The sequence below is a fragment of the Columba livia genome, chromosome 4 (assembly GCF_036013475.1).
Source record: "Columba livia isolate bColLiv1 breed racing homer chromosome 4, bColLiv1.pat.W.v2, whole genome shotgun sequence".
NCBI classification, from domain to species: Eukaryota; Metazoa; Chordata; class Aves; order Columbiformes; family Columbidae; genus Columba; species Columba livia.
The window spans coordinates 755417-772668 of NC_088605.1; the positions used below are offsets into that span (position 1 = coordinate 755417).

The following is a 17252-nucleotide window of genomic DNA, read 5'->3' on the forward strand; positions in this document are numbered from 1 at the left end:
AGGTCTCTCCAAGGGGAAATGAAACTTTAAGAAGAGAAATAAGAGAAAGCAAGCTAATAATAATCATCGTCACCAAAGTTTGCAAAGGTGATGTTTTCAACCGTCACGCGGCAGCAGCTGCCCGGTGCCGCTGGGGCAGGCAGCCGAGGCAAAGGAGCTGCTGTCACCCGAGGACGTGAGTAAATGGGAGAAGCGTTTAGCGAGGGAGGGCTGGGCTGTGCAAGGCTCGTTGGGCGGTGCTTCCTGCAGCCCTTGCCGACAGCAGCACATCTGCTCTGATGGGTGTGCTGGGATATTCTGTCCGAAGGCGGCTCTGTGCTCTCAGCAGGCTCAGTGAGCCAACTGCCCTTACCCTCCGGGGAGCCCAGAAACCAGGGAGGGTTTGGTAATACATTCAAACAGTTTTATTTGGCGCAGGAATAACGGGGTTTAAATGGATTGTTAGTGATGTTTGGAGCGAATGGGACATTGTGGGGGGTGGGAGGTGGTTGAGATGGGAGCTGGCCCGTCGGGCTCTGCTCCACGTAGCAAGTGACAGGACGAGAACGGCCTCACGTCGCACCAGGGGGGGTTGAGGTTGGATGTGGGAACAATTTCTTCCCCAAAGGGCTGTGGGGCATTGGAACAGGCTGCCCAGGGCAGTGCTGGAGGCACCAGCCCTGGAGGGCTGGACAGACGGACAGGAGGTTCTCAGGACACAGGGCAGGGACAGACTGAGGTTAAGTTGGACTCGATGATCCCGAGGGTCTTTTTCAACCAATTCTGTGATTCTATGAGAAGTTCACCAGAACTGTTCAGGATGTTGAAGCACACGCTCTGTCCGTTCTCAGGGTTTTCCCTTTTGCTGCAGTGATCTGTCCTGTCAGGGTCCCTGTGCCTGGCAGTTCCCGTGTCTGTAGGCGGGACGGTTTCTCCCCTGGATCTCCTCACTGTTGCTTCTTTCCATGTTCTTCCTCAGTTTAACATTCCTAGGTAGGATCAAAATGTAGGGGACGTGTCTTTATGTATCGTCCCAAATCTCTCAGTCTCAGTCAATGTTTTAGCTAGAATGTCCCAAGGTTGCTTATTTCCAAACTAAATTTGGAAGAAGCAAGGGAAGTATCTTAATTCTTTACTCTTTCATGTATCCTTTTCTCTTTGTGTTATTTTTCCACAGTGTTGCAGCTTGTAACGTTAGTTTTCTTTACAGCTTTGTCTTGTTCCATGCAGGTTTTCCTCTCCTCTTTGCATCTTCTCGGTTGTGTCTGCCTATCCTAAATTAATAAGTAAACATGTTACCAGCGTGTAAAGTATGTTTAGTAACAAAATGTACGTTTGTTAACAAATCAGACTCTAAACTTTGTCACTTTGGGTTTCTGTTAGAAATGCGAGTGAGAGGAAGGAGAACCAGACCCCGAAGCGCCGTTCGGGCTCCGGCAGCCGCAGCCCCAGCCCCCGGCGCTCGCGGGGCTCCGGCTCCAGCTCCGCTCGGCGCCGCTCGCGCTCCAGGTCCAGGAGCCCCGGCCGGTACTGGCCAACGCGGCCGAGATGCTGGAGCCCGCGGCCCATGCGGCGGCCGAGCCCCAGACACAGGTCCCGCTCACCGCAGCGATCCAGGAACCCGCTGAGAAGCAGCCCCCGGCCCCGCAGATCCGCCAGCAACGACTGGGCAGCCCGGAGATCCAGCGGCTCCCAAGGTAAAGGGGCCGACGCGCCGCCCGAGGGAAACTTCCTGCCATTGCGGGAAAACTGAGTTGGTTCCTAGAGGTTTATCGCAGGTTTATCGCAGGGCAACAGAGATGCTGGAGGGAGTGGAGCATCTCCCGTGTGAGGAAAGGCTGAGGGAGCTGGGGCTCTGGAGCTGGACAAGAGGAGACTGAGGGGGGACTCATTCCTGGGGATCAAGATGGAAAGGGGGAGTGTCAGGAGGATGGAGCCAGGCTCTTCTCGGTGGCAAACAGTGATAGGACAAGGGGCAGTGGGTTCAAACTGGAACACAGGAGGTTCCACTTAAATTTGAGAAGAAACTTCTTCTCAGTGAGGGTGGCAGAGCCTGGCCCAGGCTGCCCAGGGGGTTGTGGAGTCTCCTTCTGTGCAGACATTCCAACCCGCCTGGACACCTTCCTGTGTAACCTCATCTGGGTGTTCCTGCTCCATGGGGGGATTGCACTGGGTGAGCTTTCCAGGGCCCTTCAGCCCCTGACACTCTGGGTTCTGTGATCTATCAGGGGTCACCCAGGTGCTTTTCTGTCTGGTTTTGAAAAGAACATTTTGCCGTTGCTTTGTGAGCAGCTCAGAGGAGAATGGGCGTTCAGAAAGGTGTGAAGTTTTCCTGGCCTGCTGTCACAGTTGGTTCATCACGGCAGTAACTGCTGAACAGGGGCTGCTCCGCGCCTGCTCGGGTTTGCAGCCAGCGAGGGTATCAGGGCTTGACAAGGACTGAGAATTCCCCATCCTGCCGTGTCCAGCCCAGTTCCGCAGAGGCAGCAGAGCTGAGTTCGTTCAGAGCTCAGTCTCTGGCTCCAACACCGGTTTGTTTGGCGTTGTTCTTCTTCTTAAATTCTGAAGGGGAAAAAAGGAACAGAGGAGTTTTTAAAGGTTGGTTTGATTTGCTCTCCTCGGGTCTGTTCTGTGCCTGTTGTCTGTGTGCTCTCCGAAAATCAAGAGGTACCGAGCTCTTGTGGCAAAGATGTGGAGGAGAAGAGTTGTGAAGGGACAGGCAGCTCCAAAAGCATCTTAAGGATAAAACTCAAAGCATTTTAATGTGGAAGAAATGAGAAGAAGCAGCAATTAATAACCCAAATATAAATTTTCCCCCAAAAGCAAGTGTACAGGAAATAAATGGTATATCAGGTCATTAAAGAACAACTTAAAACAACAGTCTGTAGGGCAAAGAGCAGGCAGGAGGGTACAGAGCTCAGCCGCTCCTGCTGTGTGTCGCTGCGTGAGAAGAGAACCAAAGGCTTGAAAACTTCTCTTATTTTCTTACGTTCCATGACACACTAAATTAACCGGTCATGCTCTTGCTCCAGCCCGTAGGATTTTTGTAGATAGCACTGTCAGTTTAAAACACACAGTGAAAATGGCACAGAGGGTTATTATGTCCAGACCGTCTCTGCTGGAGCGTGACTAAAGCTCTGTGACCGGAGCGGCTCTCGAGATGGGATGGAGAGCGGGCGCTGAAACTACAACTGCAGAAAACCACTGTTGTATGTGCCTTTTCTCCTCCAAACAAACCAACCCACCCCCGTTTGTTTTCCCTTCGGCTCACAGACAGAAAACCTTCTCTGGAGACGGTGGTGAAGACGCTGAGACCCGACTTCGTAGCCGAGATCACTAAACACAAGATGCTTCAGGCAGCGGGGCCAGGGCCGTCGGGCTCGGGAAAAGCGCCGCGCTCGCACCCGCTGGTGGGGAAGAAGCCGCTGAAAACACGAGTTTCTTCCAAGACTCTGAAGAAAGGTGTGACCGCGGTACCTGGGTCGAGTTCCTCACCTCCCGAAACGGATGATCTACCCCAGAGCCAAGAAGAGGATGAGGGAGAGGAGGAGGCGTCCCCAGGAGCCGGCGGAGCTCATCCGGCTGCTGACAACAGGGTGAGCGCCTGCGGGTTTTCTGTTTGCCCAATTCGGTTCGTGTCTCGTTGCGGGGGGTCACTGCTGGAGAGGTCTCTGGGAAACAGCACCTGAAAAGCAGCCTGAGCTCCAGTTGCCATAGACACAGTGGTCCTGGGAGGCTGGAAACCACCCAGCGGTGAGCAGAGAGCACATCGCCTGGTGCTGCTGAGGGGGAGGATGGCACTGAACGGGGAGTGGTGGGATCGTGGCGCTCCTCAGCAGCGCCCAGGCAGCCAGGGCTGTGTGCATCTGTAGGGCTTGAGAGAAACTAAAGGGTGACGTTGTGTCCCTTGGTAATGCCGTGTCCTGGCGTCTGCGCCCTGGAGAATGAGGCAGAGCAGCGGAACAAGGAAATATCAGCTGTGTCCTTGTGCTTTTATTCAGAATACCCCAGTGAAGCAGGCAGATCAGCTAATTCAGAGCAATTCTTACTCCACGTCCTTTCCTGTTTCCTTTACTGGGCTTGCAAAGTGTCTATTTTTGTTTTGTTTTCACTCTGTAGCTGTTGAGTGAGGAGCTGCTGAGTTTTGGGACAGTCCTTCAAATCTCCGATTTACCAGACGACGGCTTTACAGACCAAGACATTAAGAACATTTTCCAGCCGTTTGGCAAAGTCAGTGACATCCTTGTGCTTCGCTCCAGGAACGAGGTGAGTGTCCTGCAGAACGTTTCGGTGTCGGGATGCAGAAAAAACGCTGTGGGCAGGTTTGCTCCGGCAGAACTGCAGCAAATTGTGTCTTGTGTCTGTAATATCAATAAAGACTGAAAGTGCCATTTATTTTAGGCTTTCTTGGAAATGAACTACAAGGAAGCCGTGATCGCAGCGGTGGAATACGGCAAAACTGTGCCCGTGCTGGTCAACGGGAAGCGGGTGAAAATCAGCGTCGCGGAAAAGCCAAAGGAATCGCCTGGGCCGGTGGGTGCGGGAGATGTGTGTGCAATGGGGCTCTGCTGCCCAGCCTGCGCTGCTCCACAACACCTTCACGAGTTCGTTTTGTGTGTTATTTTGTATTTTTAGGTTTCCTTTTCATAAGTATCAGTCTAAAATATGTGTGAAAACACACTTTCTAATTCTGGTTTTCTTGGATGAGTTTTGTATTTTTTAATAGTATCTGTCACCAGTGAAAGATAACCCCTATCTTAATATATGTACACAGTTAATAATATCTATATATACATATACACACACACATTTGCGTGTGAAGTATAAACGCTGCAGTAAAAGTTCTTCTCTCTGTCCCTTTCAGGCCAAAGCTGTGACCAAAAAGCGGGCTCAGACTCCTAAAAAAGCTGCGCCGAGTACAAAGTGAGTGTTGCCGACCACGTTTACTGTTAGTGATACCAAATGGGTTCATATCAGTTTGGCTTCATGTTTTACTGGTTTTTGGGCTTCTTTTAGCTGTTTCAATACTCAGTTGTGTTGGAAGCTGATCTTTCTGTGTTTGCTCCCCTGCTCACTCCAGGAAGCACCGGCCGCCCGCGACCAAGACCACAAAACCCCTCCCAGGTGAGTTTGGGCAGCAGAGCAGCCACGGAGCCACAGCCAGACCTGCGCTTGGCAAAGCTCTTCCTGCAGGGACGTTTGCTTCCCATCTGTCACACGAGCAGGAATTTATGTGATTCTACCTCTGACTATCTGGCAGCAAAACGTATAATGTCCTTTGTTTTTCTTTTGCAATGGTTAGTTGAATGTGTTGGACTGAGGAATGGTTTTCCTGCTGTTCCCCTCAGCAAAGCCCCCGGAAGCCGCGGAGGCGGCAGCAGCCGGATCGGCCGGTGCGGAAGCGCAGGCGGCAGAGCCAGAGAGCGGGAGCGGAGGGGACGGACGGACGGAGCCCGTGGCGGCAGCACCGACGCAGCACAACGGGGCGGCCGAGCCGGCCCCTGCGCCGGGTAATTCCCGGGGCCGGCGGTTGCGCTCGCGGTGCCGCGCGTGAGCGCCGGGCCGTCTGACGTCCTGCTGTCTTCTCAAACGTGTTCTTGGTTTCAGAGCCGCTTGCGCAGGCGCCTGAGGCGGCGCTGGCCGGCGCGGGTGCGCTTCGTGAAGCTGTCGCTGATCAAGGTACGTTGCAAACTGCTGGGTTTTTGTCTTTTCTGTGCTCAACCTTTCTGCTCTGTGAACTGAAGGAGAAGCTTTTGTGGCCGGGAAATTCAGATGACAGAGGATGTCAGGAAAGAACCGATGTTAGAACGTGTTCCATGGCTGAAACCTGAAACAGCAGTTCATTGTGGTGACCGAAGTGGCTAAAAACCCCAGATTTCCATCTTTCAGCAGATATAGATTTTTTACATAGACCTGTTCAGCACGACATGGAGACTTTTATTTACAGCCCATTGGAGCAAAGGGTTCGGGGTTTCTGTGTGCTCTGTTTGCAGCTGCACCACTGACTCCATTAACCTCAGCGCTTCCATTGCCCGCTCAGCTGCTGCAATAGGCGCCGTTTTCCCCAGATTTTATACCTGAGTAGAGTAGAATATCTAATATTTAGTTGGAACAGACCTAGAGCGATCATCTCATCTGCCTGCCTGACAAATCCAGGGCTGACCAGAAGATAAAGCGAATTATTAAGGGCATTGACCAAATGCCTCTTAAACACTGAGGGGCTTGGGGCATCAAGTCATACCTGGAGAAGCTGAGGTTGGATCTGGGAACAATTTCTTCCCCAAAGGGCTGTGGGGCATTGGAACAGGCTGCCCAGGGCAGTGCTGGAGTCACCAGCCCAGGAGGGCTGGACAGACGGACATGAGGTTCTCAGGACATGGGGCTGGGGGAACAGTTGGACTTGATCTTAAAGGGCTTTCCCAACCAAAAAGATTCTGTGATGACCATTTGACAGCAGCAGTGATTCTCCTTCACCTGCCCTGTGTCACTGCTGGTTTCCTGTCTCTCGTTTCCTGAGCCTCTCACATGGCTCTGTGGACTTTACCCAGGAAAATGAACAAGAAAGATTTTTGAGGACACGCTGGGCACCTCCACAGCCCCTGTGCACCCACAGGAGACTCCTGTGGCCGCGGTTGTTCCCCTGGTAAAGCCTTAATGGCAGCAAAGTGTTCTGTGTTAATTAAAGGATTTTAGTTATTATTTTTATCCCTGCTTAACACTCTTCCCTGTGGAAACATTTCTAGAATGTACATTTCTATAGCTGTACGTGTATATATGCCTGTATGTGTCTCGCCAGCGCCATGAGTCGCTGTAGGTGAAATGGGGGCTATTTCGTGTCCCCAGCGAGAGCGGTGACAAGGCGTCACGCGGGGGTTCTGAAGCTGCGCGGGGTTCCAGGAGCTCTGCCGAGCTCCTCAACGCCCGCCCCTTTGTTTCAGAAGCTCCGCGAGCGGCTGCGAAGAGCGAGGAGCCCCCGGCCCCCGGCGGCAAGGTCAGTGTCCCTGCGCCCGGAGCTGCTCCCGCGGCACAGCCCCTGCCCAGCGCTGCCTCCTCCTCCTGCTGAGGACGGGGGCGCTGGGCGCTTCCTCGGGGCTGTTCGTGATCCCATGGACGTCGACCGTTCCACTCTTTGGCCTTTTCTGTTTTCCAGGGGTTTTTATTGACCCTGAAGCCGTTTTATTCTCTGATCACCTGCATTGCCCTGCTCGGGGTGATACTGTCCTGCAGGGCTTGGAGTGTGGGATATAAAATAGTGACTAAATTACTAGGGAATTTATTTTGGTTTGAATTTTTTTTGATTTAAAGTAGCATGAGACAACCTAAGGTTTGTGCAGCATTAGCTCAGGTGTCAATACATCCACAGGTAATAAGCAGTGTTTAAGGTTATTACACAATGTAATTAGAGAAAAGGTTTTTAAAGCATTGTTAGATGTGCTCTGCTGTGGAATCCTGAAAAGGCTTAAAGGACCTTTGGTTTGCCGTGATTGCAAGTGTTGTAACGTGCTTTTGAGCAAGTGTGTCATTGGGTTCAGTGGTGCTTGTACATGGCAAAAATAACTGTGATAAACAACCGAAGTGCCGGTAACATCCAGTTCCTGGGTTTGCAGGAGCCCGATGACACGTGCGTGGTTCTGATTTCCAACCTGCCCGAGAAGGGTTATTCTGTGGAGGAGATTTTCAACCTGGCGAAGCCCTTTGGGGGCCTGAGGGACGTGCTCATCCTGTCATCGCACAAGAAGGTACCTCATTGGGACCTCTTCCTACCTAGAGAAACAACAAATGCGTTTTCAACACAAACGGGATGCTATAATGCATCAAGTGTTGATGGAAGATGCTTTTGATTAATTGCTTGTTGTCGTAACGCTTCGTTTTCTGTATTTTGAAAGGCATATCTGGAAATAAACAGAAAATCTGCTGATTCCATGGTTAAATTTTACACCTGCTTTGCGATATCGCTGGATGGCAGTCAGCTCTGCATCAGCATGGTGCCGCAGTTTCAGACCATAAAAGACGAAGTAAGTAACAAAATAGATTGGAATTCTGGGATATGTAGTAACGTTTGCATCCAGAGCAGGGTTTGGTATTTAAGGCGGCTTCCATGCCCTGCCTGGTTTATAAGCTCTGATGGTTTGTCCTGTTGGAGACCAGTTCTGTTCAATGTCTTTTTGGGTCCTGGCCTTTGGATACAGGAGTAACAGAGACGTCCGAGGTGCTGACGATGTAATTAAGAAAGCAGCAATGAGAGAGCTGTCGGTGACGGCCGCTCAGCTGCTGCTCCAGAGCTGCCTCTTCCAGCTCAAACCTCACAGTGTCTTTCCTTTTTCCTTTTTTTAGGAAGCAATATTCACTACTCTGATTAAAGATTCAGACCCGAAGGTGAGTTGCAAGTGGTGTAACTTCTCTCCGTGCTATCAAAATAGTGTCCTCTGTACTGAAACGTTAGCTAATTGAACTGTTATCGAAGCTTTTGCTTGAATTAAGTGTTTTTATATGTTTTCCTGGGTGAATGAGTAAATGTTCGCTGGGTTTAGCTCCGTGATGCGTGAGGTGGAAGGAATGAGACATTTCTGGGAGCCCTTGGAGACCGCCCCCTTGTGTCGTGGTTTGTTGTGCTCAGACAAGCTGGAGGATTGGGGTGTGTGCCCGTCGGTAGTGCCACCCGCTCTCCACGGGGTTTGTAGGCAGATATTTGGTTTACCTGTCACAATTACCTCCGTGCTGTGTTTGGTGCCTCCTCGTGCCTCCTCGTGCCTCCTCGTGCCTCCTCGTGCCTCCTCGTGCCTCCTCGTGCCTCCTCGTGCCTCCTCGTGCCTCCTCGTCCCTCCTCGTCCCTCCTCGTCCCTCCTCGTGCCTCCTCGTGCCTCCTCGTGCCTCCTCGTGCCTCCTCGTGCCTCCTCGTGCCTCCTCGTGCCTCCTCGTGCCTCCTCGTGCCTCCTCGTGCCTCCTCGTGCCTCCTCGTCCCTCCTCGTCCCTCCTCGTGCCTCCTCGTGCCTCCTCGTCCCTCCTCGTGCCTCCTCGTGCCTCCTCGTGCCTCCTCGTCCCTCCTCGTGCCTCCTCGTCCCTCCCTGGCAGGTGATGTGTGAACCGTTTTTACACGGCACAGGTGGGGAGAGGATGAAATTGGAGCTTCCGTGTCTTCTGCAGAAAACATGTTGAGGATATTCCCGCTAGAGCGTCGGTTCTGGGTGTGAATCTGAGTCTCTGGGCTCCAGCACTTGGCATAGGAGCTTCCCAAGAGTCACTCTGAGAACAGCGGCGGCAGCTCAGCGGCTTGGGTTCAAAAATACGTTGCAGGAGCCCTGCCAACAAGAAACGGTGTTCTGAGAAACCCCTGGAGGCGCGAGATTTCCCTGCAGAGGGTGGGGGTTCTGCTGTGTCCCGGTGCCCTGGCACAGCCAGCCACGGGGGCGTCGTGCCGGCCCCTCCTGCTGATGCTCCTCAGCCGAAATGGCGCTTCTGCGCTCCTGCTGAAGCGCTGGAAAGTGCGCCAAAGCGCAGCAGGCCTGGAGAGAGGGGCAGCAGGGACCTCTGGCTCCTTGGGAGTGTTGTGGTCCCAAAAGACAGGCGGCTGTCAAGTGTTCAGAGACCAGGGGTGCTGAAGGTTCCCAAGTACCTCGGGGTGTTGTGTCCCAGGGCCCTCGGGACACAAAAATCCTCCAGGATTTTGTGGTTTGTTGTTACAAACCGATCAAGTAAAACAAACTCCAATTTAAAGCCAGGATTGGGGTTTTTTGGGTAGGTTTTTATGCCTTGACTGATTTATAATCTCATTAGATAATGTCTGCCTTTCAAAATACCGGATTTTAGTTAGACTTCAGCTATATTTTGCAGCGTTTGTTGAAGATACTTTTACAAGTTAAAAAATAATAATAATTAAAAGTAAACCGCTCATGTGACTTTTGTTATTCTGCACTGGGAAGTGTAGCAGGTTCTGCTGATACAGAAAACGGACAAGGCGCTTAGAATGCAGACAGGTGGGCGCTGGGTGTGTGGGTGTTGTTTGCGGGTTGTTCTGAGTGCCACTCCGACTGTGCGGGGGCTCCCGGCTGTTCCGCAGCTCAGGGGGTTGTTGTGTCCCCGCTTGTGCAGGTGAACACCGAGACCATCCACAAGCAGTTTGTGCATCTGGGGAACCTGCCGGACGACGGATACAGGGAGCTCGAGGTCGTCTGCGCGGGCCTGCGGTTCGGAAGGGTAGATCATTACGTTATACTGAAGAATAAAAATAAGGTAAATGGTTTTTGTTGCCCTTTGGTGCAAAATGCTCTATTAGCCAAAAAGAAATCAGGAAGTAGGTTTTTATCTCCAAGTATCAAGAATGTTCCGCTGACAAGAGATGAAGTTTCTGACTCTTTCCACTCATCCCGGACAAGAAAATAGTTTGTCCTGTTTGCCGAGGGCAGCGAGAAGTGAGAAGACAACCGGGCACCCCAAACTTGAGGCGTTTAGTGAGGCTGAAGGACACGGGGCCGGCTGGGTGAGCTCTGGGGGGAGCTCAGAGCTGCCCGGGGGGCTGCGAAGGCACCAGGGCAGCCTGGGGAACAGTCACGACGTGAGGTGTGGAAGTGTCAGGATTGCCGCAACTGCTTTTGGTTTCGGGGCGTTTCAAAATGGACTGATTTGATTTTCAATGTTTTTTATAAAAATGCTATTTTAGTTTGTCATGTTGCTTTTTTGCACTTAACGTTGGATTTTTATTTGATGAACTGGATTTAATTGATTGGTTGCATATATATATAAAAACAGTTAAAAAGCAATTGTGTTCCCATTATTATGAGCTAGCCGAAGTGTCCACCTGCTGATAAACCATCAACCAGGCGAAGCTGCTGTTAAGCAGCGTTTGTCTTCTCTGAAACTGAACGTGCTCTTTCCAATTTCCCCGTGCACTAAAGAGAACTGCAGCCAGTAAAACGCCCAGGGCCCGTTTCTAGACCTTAACGGACTTGGTTGGGTTGAACATCAAATCCTCTAATTCCATTGAATCGACACAGGTAAAATCAGCTTCAGAACACAACTTCTTGTTGATTTATTGGCGTGGTCATTGCTGACTGTTGCAAATTCTGGTTGTGACTTGGTCTCACTGGCTGTGTGGCAGGTGAGCGTTTGCTGGTTTCTCCCTGCAGCTGTGATAAGCTGAATTATCTGTGCCCAGAGGATCGTACAAGAGTCTCTGGTGCTGGGGGATTCCTGAAGAGTTCTGCTTTAAACCCACACATCGGGGCGTGTGGACACGGGGAAGGTTCTGTTTGTATGCGGGAGTAACGGACAAATAATTGAGTTTATCAGTGACCTCAGGCGGGTGTTAATGTCTGTACCATAACAGTGCAGCACTCCAGGAAATCAGCGTTAACCATTCACTCTCGTTCAGGTCTTTCTTACAGCGTGACCTCTTCACCCGTGTTTGTGTTATGGCATTTTTAGCCGAGGTTCTTTCCACAGGGCTGTGTGGCAAAGAAAGCCGATCTGGAGCTTGTTGCGCTGTTCCAAGTGAGACAGATAATCGGCAGCGTCAGGTTTGCGGTTGGACTCCGTGATCCTAAGGGTCTTTTCCAACCCAAACGGTTCTGTGGTTGTGGAGCAGAACCAAAGCTGAGCCAGAATTCAGACACTGGGGCTGGGGAGCTCCAGACCTGCTGCTTTGGGATGGATCGTGGGTCCTTATTTAGTTACAGAGATAAGTTCACATGGAGAGGTTCCCTCCTTCAGCCTCTCACAAAGAAGAGAGGTCGCTGTTTCCCATGGATTTCCTCAATGCTGCATATACCTAATGTAAAATACAAATAGTGAAACCCTTCAGGAGTATCACAAGCTCCACCAGCTGACTTTCCTAAGCTTGTTCTGCAAGCAGAAAAGACAATGATGACAGCAAGCTGGGAGCAGTGGTGACACTGGAGGCTGTGCTGCCATCCAGAGACTTGGACAGGCTGGAGAGCTGGGCAGGGAAACATTGAATGAAGTAGAACAAGGGCAAGTGTAGAGTCTTGAATCTGGGCAGGAACAACCCCAGGTTCCAGTGTAAGTTGGGAAATGACCTATTAGAGAGCAGTGTAGGGGAAAGGGACCTGGGGGTCCTGGGGACAGCAGGGTGACCATGAGCCAGCAATGGCCCTTGTGGCCAGGAAGCCAATGGTACCTGGGGTGGGTTAGAAGGGGGTGGTCAGTAGGTCAGAGAGGTTCTCCTGCCCCTCTGCTCTGCCCTGGGGAGACCACACCTGGAATCTTGTGTCCAGCTGTGGCCCCTCAGTTCCAGCAGGACAGGGAACTGCTGGAGAGAGTCCAGCGCAGCCACCAAGATGCTGGAGGGAGTGGAGCATCTCCCGTGTGAGGAAAGGCTGAGGGAGCTGGGGCTCTGGAGCTGGACAAGAGGAGACTGAGGGGGGACTCATTCCTGGGGATCAATATGGAAAGGGGGAGTGTCAGGAGGATGGAGCCAGGCTCTTCTGGTGACAACCAGGGACAGGACAAGGGGAAATGGGTGCAAACTGGAACACAGGAGGTTCCACTTAAATTTGAGAAGCAACTTGTTCCTGGTGAGGGTGGCAGAGCCTGGCCCAGGCTGCCCAGGGGGGTTGTGGAGTCTCCTTCTGTGCAGACATTCCAACCCGCCTGGACACCTTCCTGTGTAACCTCATCTGGGTGTTCCTGCTCCATGGGGGGATTGCACTGGATGAGCTTTCCAGGTCCCTTCAGCCCCTGACACTCTGGGGTTCTGGGGTGCTGGAACGGTTCACTGAAGCCCATGCTCTGTTCCCCACAGGCCATCCTGCAGCTGGACAGCCCCCGCTCGGCCCGCTCCATGCACAGCTCCCTGCAGCACCAGCCCTACACGATGGGCGAGCACACGCTGACCTGCGCCCTGTCGCCGCGCGGACACGCTGCCCAGGTCAGGTTCCTTCTTTTCCATAGCCCGTTGGTGTTCGTGGCCTCCACCAGCCGGCTCGTGGGGACGGCGTCGGGGTTTCCTGCGCTGTTTGCTGGAAACCGGCACCGCTGGGAGCTGGATCAGCCGGCCCGTGCTCCAGGGCTCGGCAGAGGTGCAGAAACACGCCGTGGTTTCTGTCTTTCTTTCCTTTCTTCCTGTATTTTGCCACTGCATATGGAATCTCTTTCCACCACTGGAAGTATTTCTTAATGAAGGATGGAGACAAAAAGGAGGAAAGGAGGGAAGCAACTGTTTCCTACTGGTTAGAAAAGATTGATGATTGAAATGAGCAGTTTTTTTCTGATGTAGTTTGATTCACCTTTAGCAGCTCATCGGCTTTAGTCCCCTTGATTCCAGACCCAGTTACTACAGCAGGAGACAAAGGAGCTTAGTGCCTGTTGCACTGGATGCATAAAGAGCTTTAAGCAAGAAATGCAAGTATCAGTCACATCCTAATAGCATTGCGGCTTCCAAGGTGGAGAACATGAATCCAGACGTGGTGTGAGGATTGAGGCTGAAATATGTATGGGCTTTTGGGTTCTGTTGCTGGTTTTTTGCCATTTTTGAAGTGCTGTTCCCTGTGAGCACCGTTCCAGAGCTCCCGGTCCCTGCACGCGCCTGCTCCTGCTCAGCCACGCGCCTTTGGGATCCCATTCTGCACCTGAGCTTTTCCCCTTCGCTTTTGTCCAGCACCAGAGAAAGTTGAACTTGAGGTGTCCATGTCACAGGGAACTTCAGTCCATTTCTGCAACAGGGAGGGGAAAGCCGTCATCCACACATGTAATGGTGCGTCCCGTCACTGGTGTTTGCACTGGGCATCACAGGGAATTTCAGGTTTCTTTTTAACCAGTAGGTTTTGTACTGACCATTGGCCTGGATCATGGTCTGGTTTGTATTGACACTTTCTTCTGCTTTACCGAAAAGCACTGTTAATTATCAAGTCCACAGGGTGGCTGTGTGGTGTGTAGGGTTCCCGTTTTAACGAGATACGGCGCCAATAGGACATTTCTGGTAGGGCTCTCTCGCCGTAGTTGTTAAATGACACCTGTGGTGCTTCAGGACACAGGACCACACCCAGGCTGGGATTTGGGACACAGGTAGCTCTGGGAGCAGACTGAAAACGCCCCTTTCGAGCAAGTGTGCGGGTGCAGAGCCCGGTCTGTGCAGAGCAGTGCTGTACCGTCTGTGAGGGGTTCGGTGATCAACCTGCCTTCTGTTCTTAGACTGGCTTTGTGGCTGCAGAAAACAGCCACGTCTTCAGACTGAGGAGCTTTCCCTCAAGTCCAGAAAACACAAAAAATAAGCTCCCTTAGCCCTGAAAAATAAGCAAAATATCGTTCCTTGAAGTGCTCCCGCTAAGGAACGTCTGTCCAGGGTGCTGTGGGAGCGGGGATTCACATCTGCTTTGTATAGCAGTGCCCTATACCTCGTGTAGCCACAGAGTAGCGTGCCTTTGTCACTGTAAGTGTTTCATCAGAGCAGAGCTCAGCGCTGACAAAGAGCCGCATTCACGCGCTCTTCTCAGAATAATACGTTTTTCCTTCTGCGCACTCGGTGATACAGAGAGAGGCTGGAACTGATGCCAGCGGCACAGTCGCAGCGGTCATGTAGGTGCTCGTTTAATTACATTATCACAGGATGGTTTGGGTTGAAGGGCCCTTCCCAGCTCCCCCAGTCCCCCTGCCATGACAGGGACATCTTCACCAGCTCAGGTTGCTCAGAGCCCCGTCCAGCCTGGCCTGGGATGTCTCAGGGATGGTTCATCCACCACCTCTCTGGGAACCTGCCCAGGCTCTCACCACCCTCAGGGCAACAATTCCTTCTTCATGTCCGGCCTGAATCTCCTTCCTTTAGTTTAAAACCATCACGCCTTGTCCTGTCACAACAGGCCCTGCTCAAAAGTCTGTCCCCATCTTATCAGCCCCTTTTAAGTCTGGAAAGGCTACACTAAGGTCTCCCTGGAGCTTCTCTTCTCCAGCTGAACCCCCAGCTCTCTCAGCCATCCCCAGCAGAGCTGTTCCAGCCTCGGGTCATTCCTGGGGCTCCTCTGGCCCCTCTGAGCAGGTCCATGTGTGTCCTGTGCTGTCCCCAGAGCTGGCCCAGCACTGCAGGGGGGTCTCACCAAGGGGACAGTCCCCTTCCTCCTCCTGCTGCGGGTGACACAGCCCAGGACACGGTTTGTTTCTGAGCTGCAAACTCACATTGTGCATCACCTTGAGCCTCTCATCACCGCTTGTCACTGGTCTCCGCTTGGACATGGAGCCATTGACCCCAACTCTTTGAGTGCCGTCATCCAGCCAGCTGCTCCCCCACCGAGTGTCCGTCCCTCAAATCCGCATCTGCGCTGTGGAGACAAGGCTGTCGTGTGGGACGGTGTCAGACTCTCGCACAAGCCCAGGTCGATGGTGTCAGTCGCTCTTCCCTTATCCCCCAGCGCACTGACCCGCTCCTGGAAGGCTGGATGTGTCAGGTATGGTTTATTGTCACCGGTCTCCTCATTTTCCATGTGTCTCAGCGCAGTTTCCAGGAGGATCTGCTCCATCATCCTGCCGCTCACTGGCCTGTGTTTCCCCAGGTCTGCCTTTTATCCCTTGTTACAAATGAGGGTGTATTTCCCTTTTTGTGGTCGGTGAGAGCTTCACCGCTGCCACGGCTTCTCCAGCGTGATGGGCAGTGGCTCAGCAGCTTCATCCCCCGGAACCTCGGGTGCACCTCGCCGTGTCCCTGGGCTCGTGCACCTCCACCTTCCCTGCACGGCCTCCAACCTGACTGGTTCCTGCAACAGGAGTTTTGTTTCTGTAATTTTGCTGCTGCTGTCTGAACTCGGTACTGCCGAAATAACAAAAGTGTGGGGAGACTCCTGTGCCGGTGAAGGAGGATGCGCAACCGGGGTGTGGATTCGGAGCACGGCTGCAGCTGGTGTCACCCCAGTCGCTGTCGGTGCGCTGGCACAGCTTTGCACAAATGCTAAATCCACCTGTGCTTCGGGGATGAATTCCTTGCCTTTATTTTTATCTGTGAGGTGGTCGTATTGGTAAGAGGGAAAGCCGAGTTTCTGCGTCTGTTCTTGGCTGGGGTTGGGTCCGTCCCCCCCGCCCGTGGGTCCTGCGCCGGTGCCGCGGCAGCGCTGAGCTCGAGGCTCCGTTTGCCGTGGGGCATCTTCTCTGGAAGCCTCCAACTCAGTCTGAGGGAATAACCCCTCATCTTTAATTCATTCCACCGTGTCCGAATGACTGCTGGCACTGACCTTTTTAGAGAGGGAAGGCTGAAGGCTTTGGAGTTATGCGCGTAAGTAAAAGATGAACATGAATTCCACGTGTCCATTTATCCGATGCTCTTTCTAATAGTGATAATCTTCAAATTAGTTTAGAATACATTCGGAAAAGAGACTGAGATTTCAACTCTGTTTTTAAAGGTTCTTCCAGTTATTTGGGCCTGCAGCACTGACCGTGAGAGCTGCCGAGCTTGGGCACTTCGGCGCCTTGTTTTCAGGGGCCGTGATTTCCCTGCACGTTCATCGTACGTCACAGAAAGCAGACGGGTGTAGTCACCCCACGAGAAACGAGCGCTGCATCAGCAGGGGCTCAGGGTCAGAATCTGGCCTTGGGGTTTCTGGAGATAATTGGTCAACAGGGGATATAATAATACCAATAATTCTGCTCAGAAATGAGACGAACAGGCCCCCCAGTGGTGCGTCACATTCTGCCCAGCGAACTTGGAGTAAAACCCTTAGGCTGCTGTGATTTGCTGTCTTATGAAATACATTCTGCGGACACAGTTTTACAGCAGTTCCCGGTCGTTTGCTCTCTCAGTGACCTGTGCCCAGGGTTTGGGTTGTGGTGTCGCTTATTCGCTGCGTTAGACAAATCTGCGCTGCTGCTTCTGAAAGTCCGTGATACTGAACCCTCATTTTTGCCTTTCAGGCTGAAGTTGTGAAGACAGAAGGGGAGGAGGAGGAGCCCAGCAGAGGGAGGTATGTCTGTTCTGTCTTTCCACTAGTTAATCATGTTTCAATTTTTCTTCGCAAGACGAAGGTTTTCAGCTGGTTGTTTCTGTGGAGGATTCTTTAGTGCATTTTGAATCATCTCTATGAGAGCTGCTGGAAGCCCGGCGCTGGGCCCGTCCCCGGAGCTGCCGCCGGCTCTGGGTGCGCTGTGTCCCGTGTCCCGTGTCCCGTGCCCCGTGTCCCGTGCTGCTGGCGAGCCGTGACCGCTGCCGTTTCCCCGGGAGCCGGGGCTCTCACACGACACGGGCAAACGGGGTAAATCCCCGTGTCTGTGTAGTCTGCTGAGTTATCATTGTTGTACTCACTGTGACCAGGGTTTTACCCCAGGTCCTGCAAAGGTTGTTT

General features: G+C 52.5%; 1 protein-coding gene across 10 annotated transcripts in view; it reads left to right on the forward strand.

The window, feature by feature from the left end:
* The window catches only part of ZNF638 (zinc finger protein 638), a 66864-nt gene that overhangs the window by 39540 nt on the left and 10072 nt on the right, over window positions 1-17252 (forward strand). For 8 of the 10 annotated variants that reach the window (XM_065060149.1, XM_065060145.1, XM_065060146.1 and 5 more), the window contains 15 exons: window positions 1363-1676; window positions 3253-3575; window positions 4099-4245; window positions 4381-4512; window positions 4844-4902; window positions 5060-5103; window positions 5328-5489; window positions 5587-5658; window positions 6918-6970; window positions 7587-7718; window positions 7866-7994; window positions 8314-8355; window positions 10069-10209; window positions 12737-12862; window positions 16825-16874. In XM_065060149.1, the coding sequence (XP_064916221.1) occupies window positions 1363-1676; window positions 3253-3575; window positions 4099-4245; window positions 4381-4512; window positions 4844-4902; window positions 5060-5103; window positions 5328-5489; window positions 5587-5658; window positions 6918-6970; window positions 7587-7718; window positions 7866-7994; window positions 8314-8355; window positions 10069-10209; window positions 12737-12862; window positions 16825-16874 (1926 nt within the window). The remainder of the gene's footprint in view (window positions 1-1362; window positions 1677-3252; window positions 3576-4098; window positions 4246-4380; window positions 4513-4843; window positions 4903-5059; window positions 5104-5327; window positions 5490-5586; window positions 5659-6917; window positions 6971-7586; window positions 7719-7865; window positions 7995-8313; window positions 8356-10068; window positions 10210-12736; window positions 12863-16824; window positions 16875-17252) is intronic. The other 2 variants (XM_065060147.1, XM_065060152.1) reach the window with 2 other exon arrangements.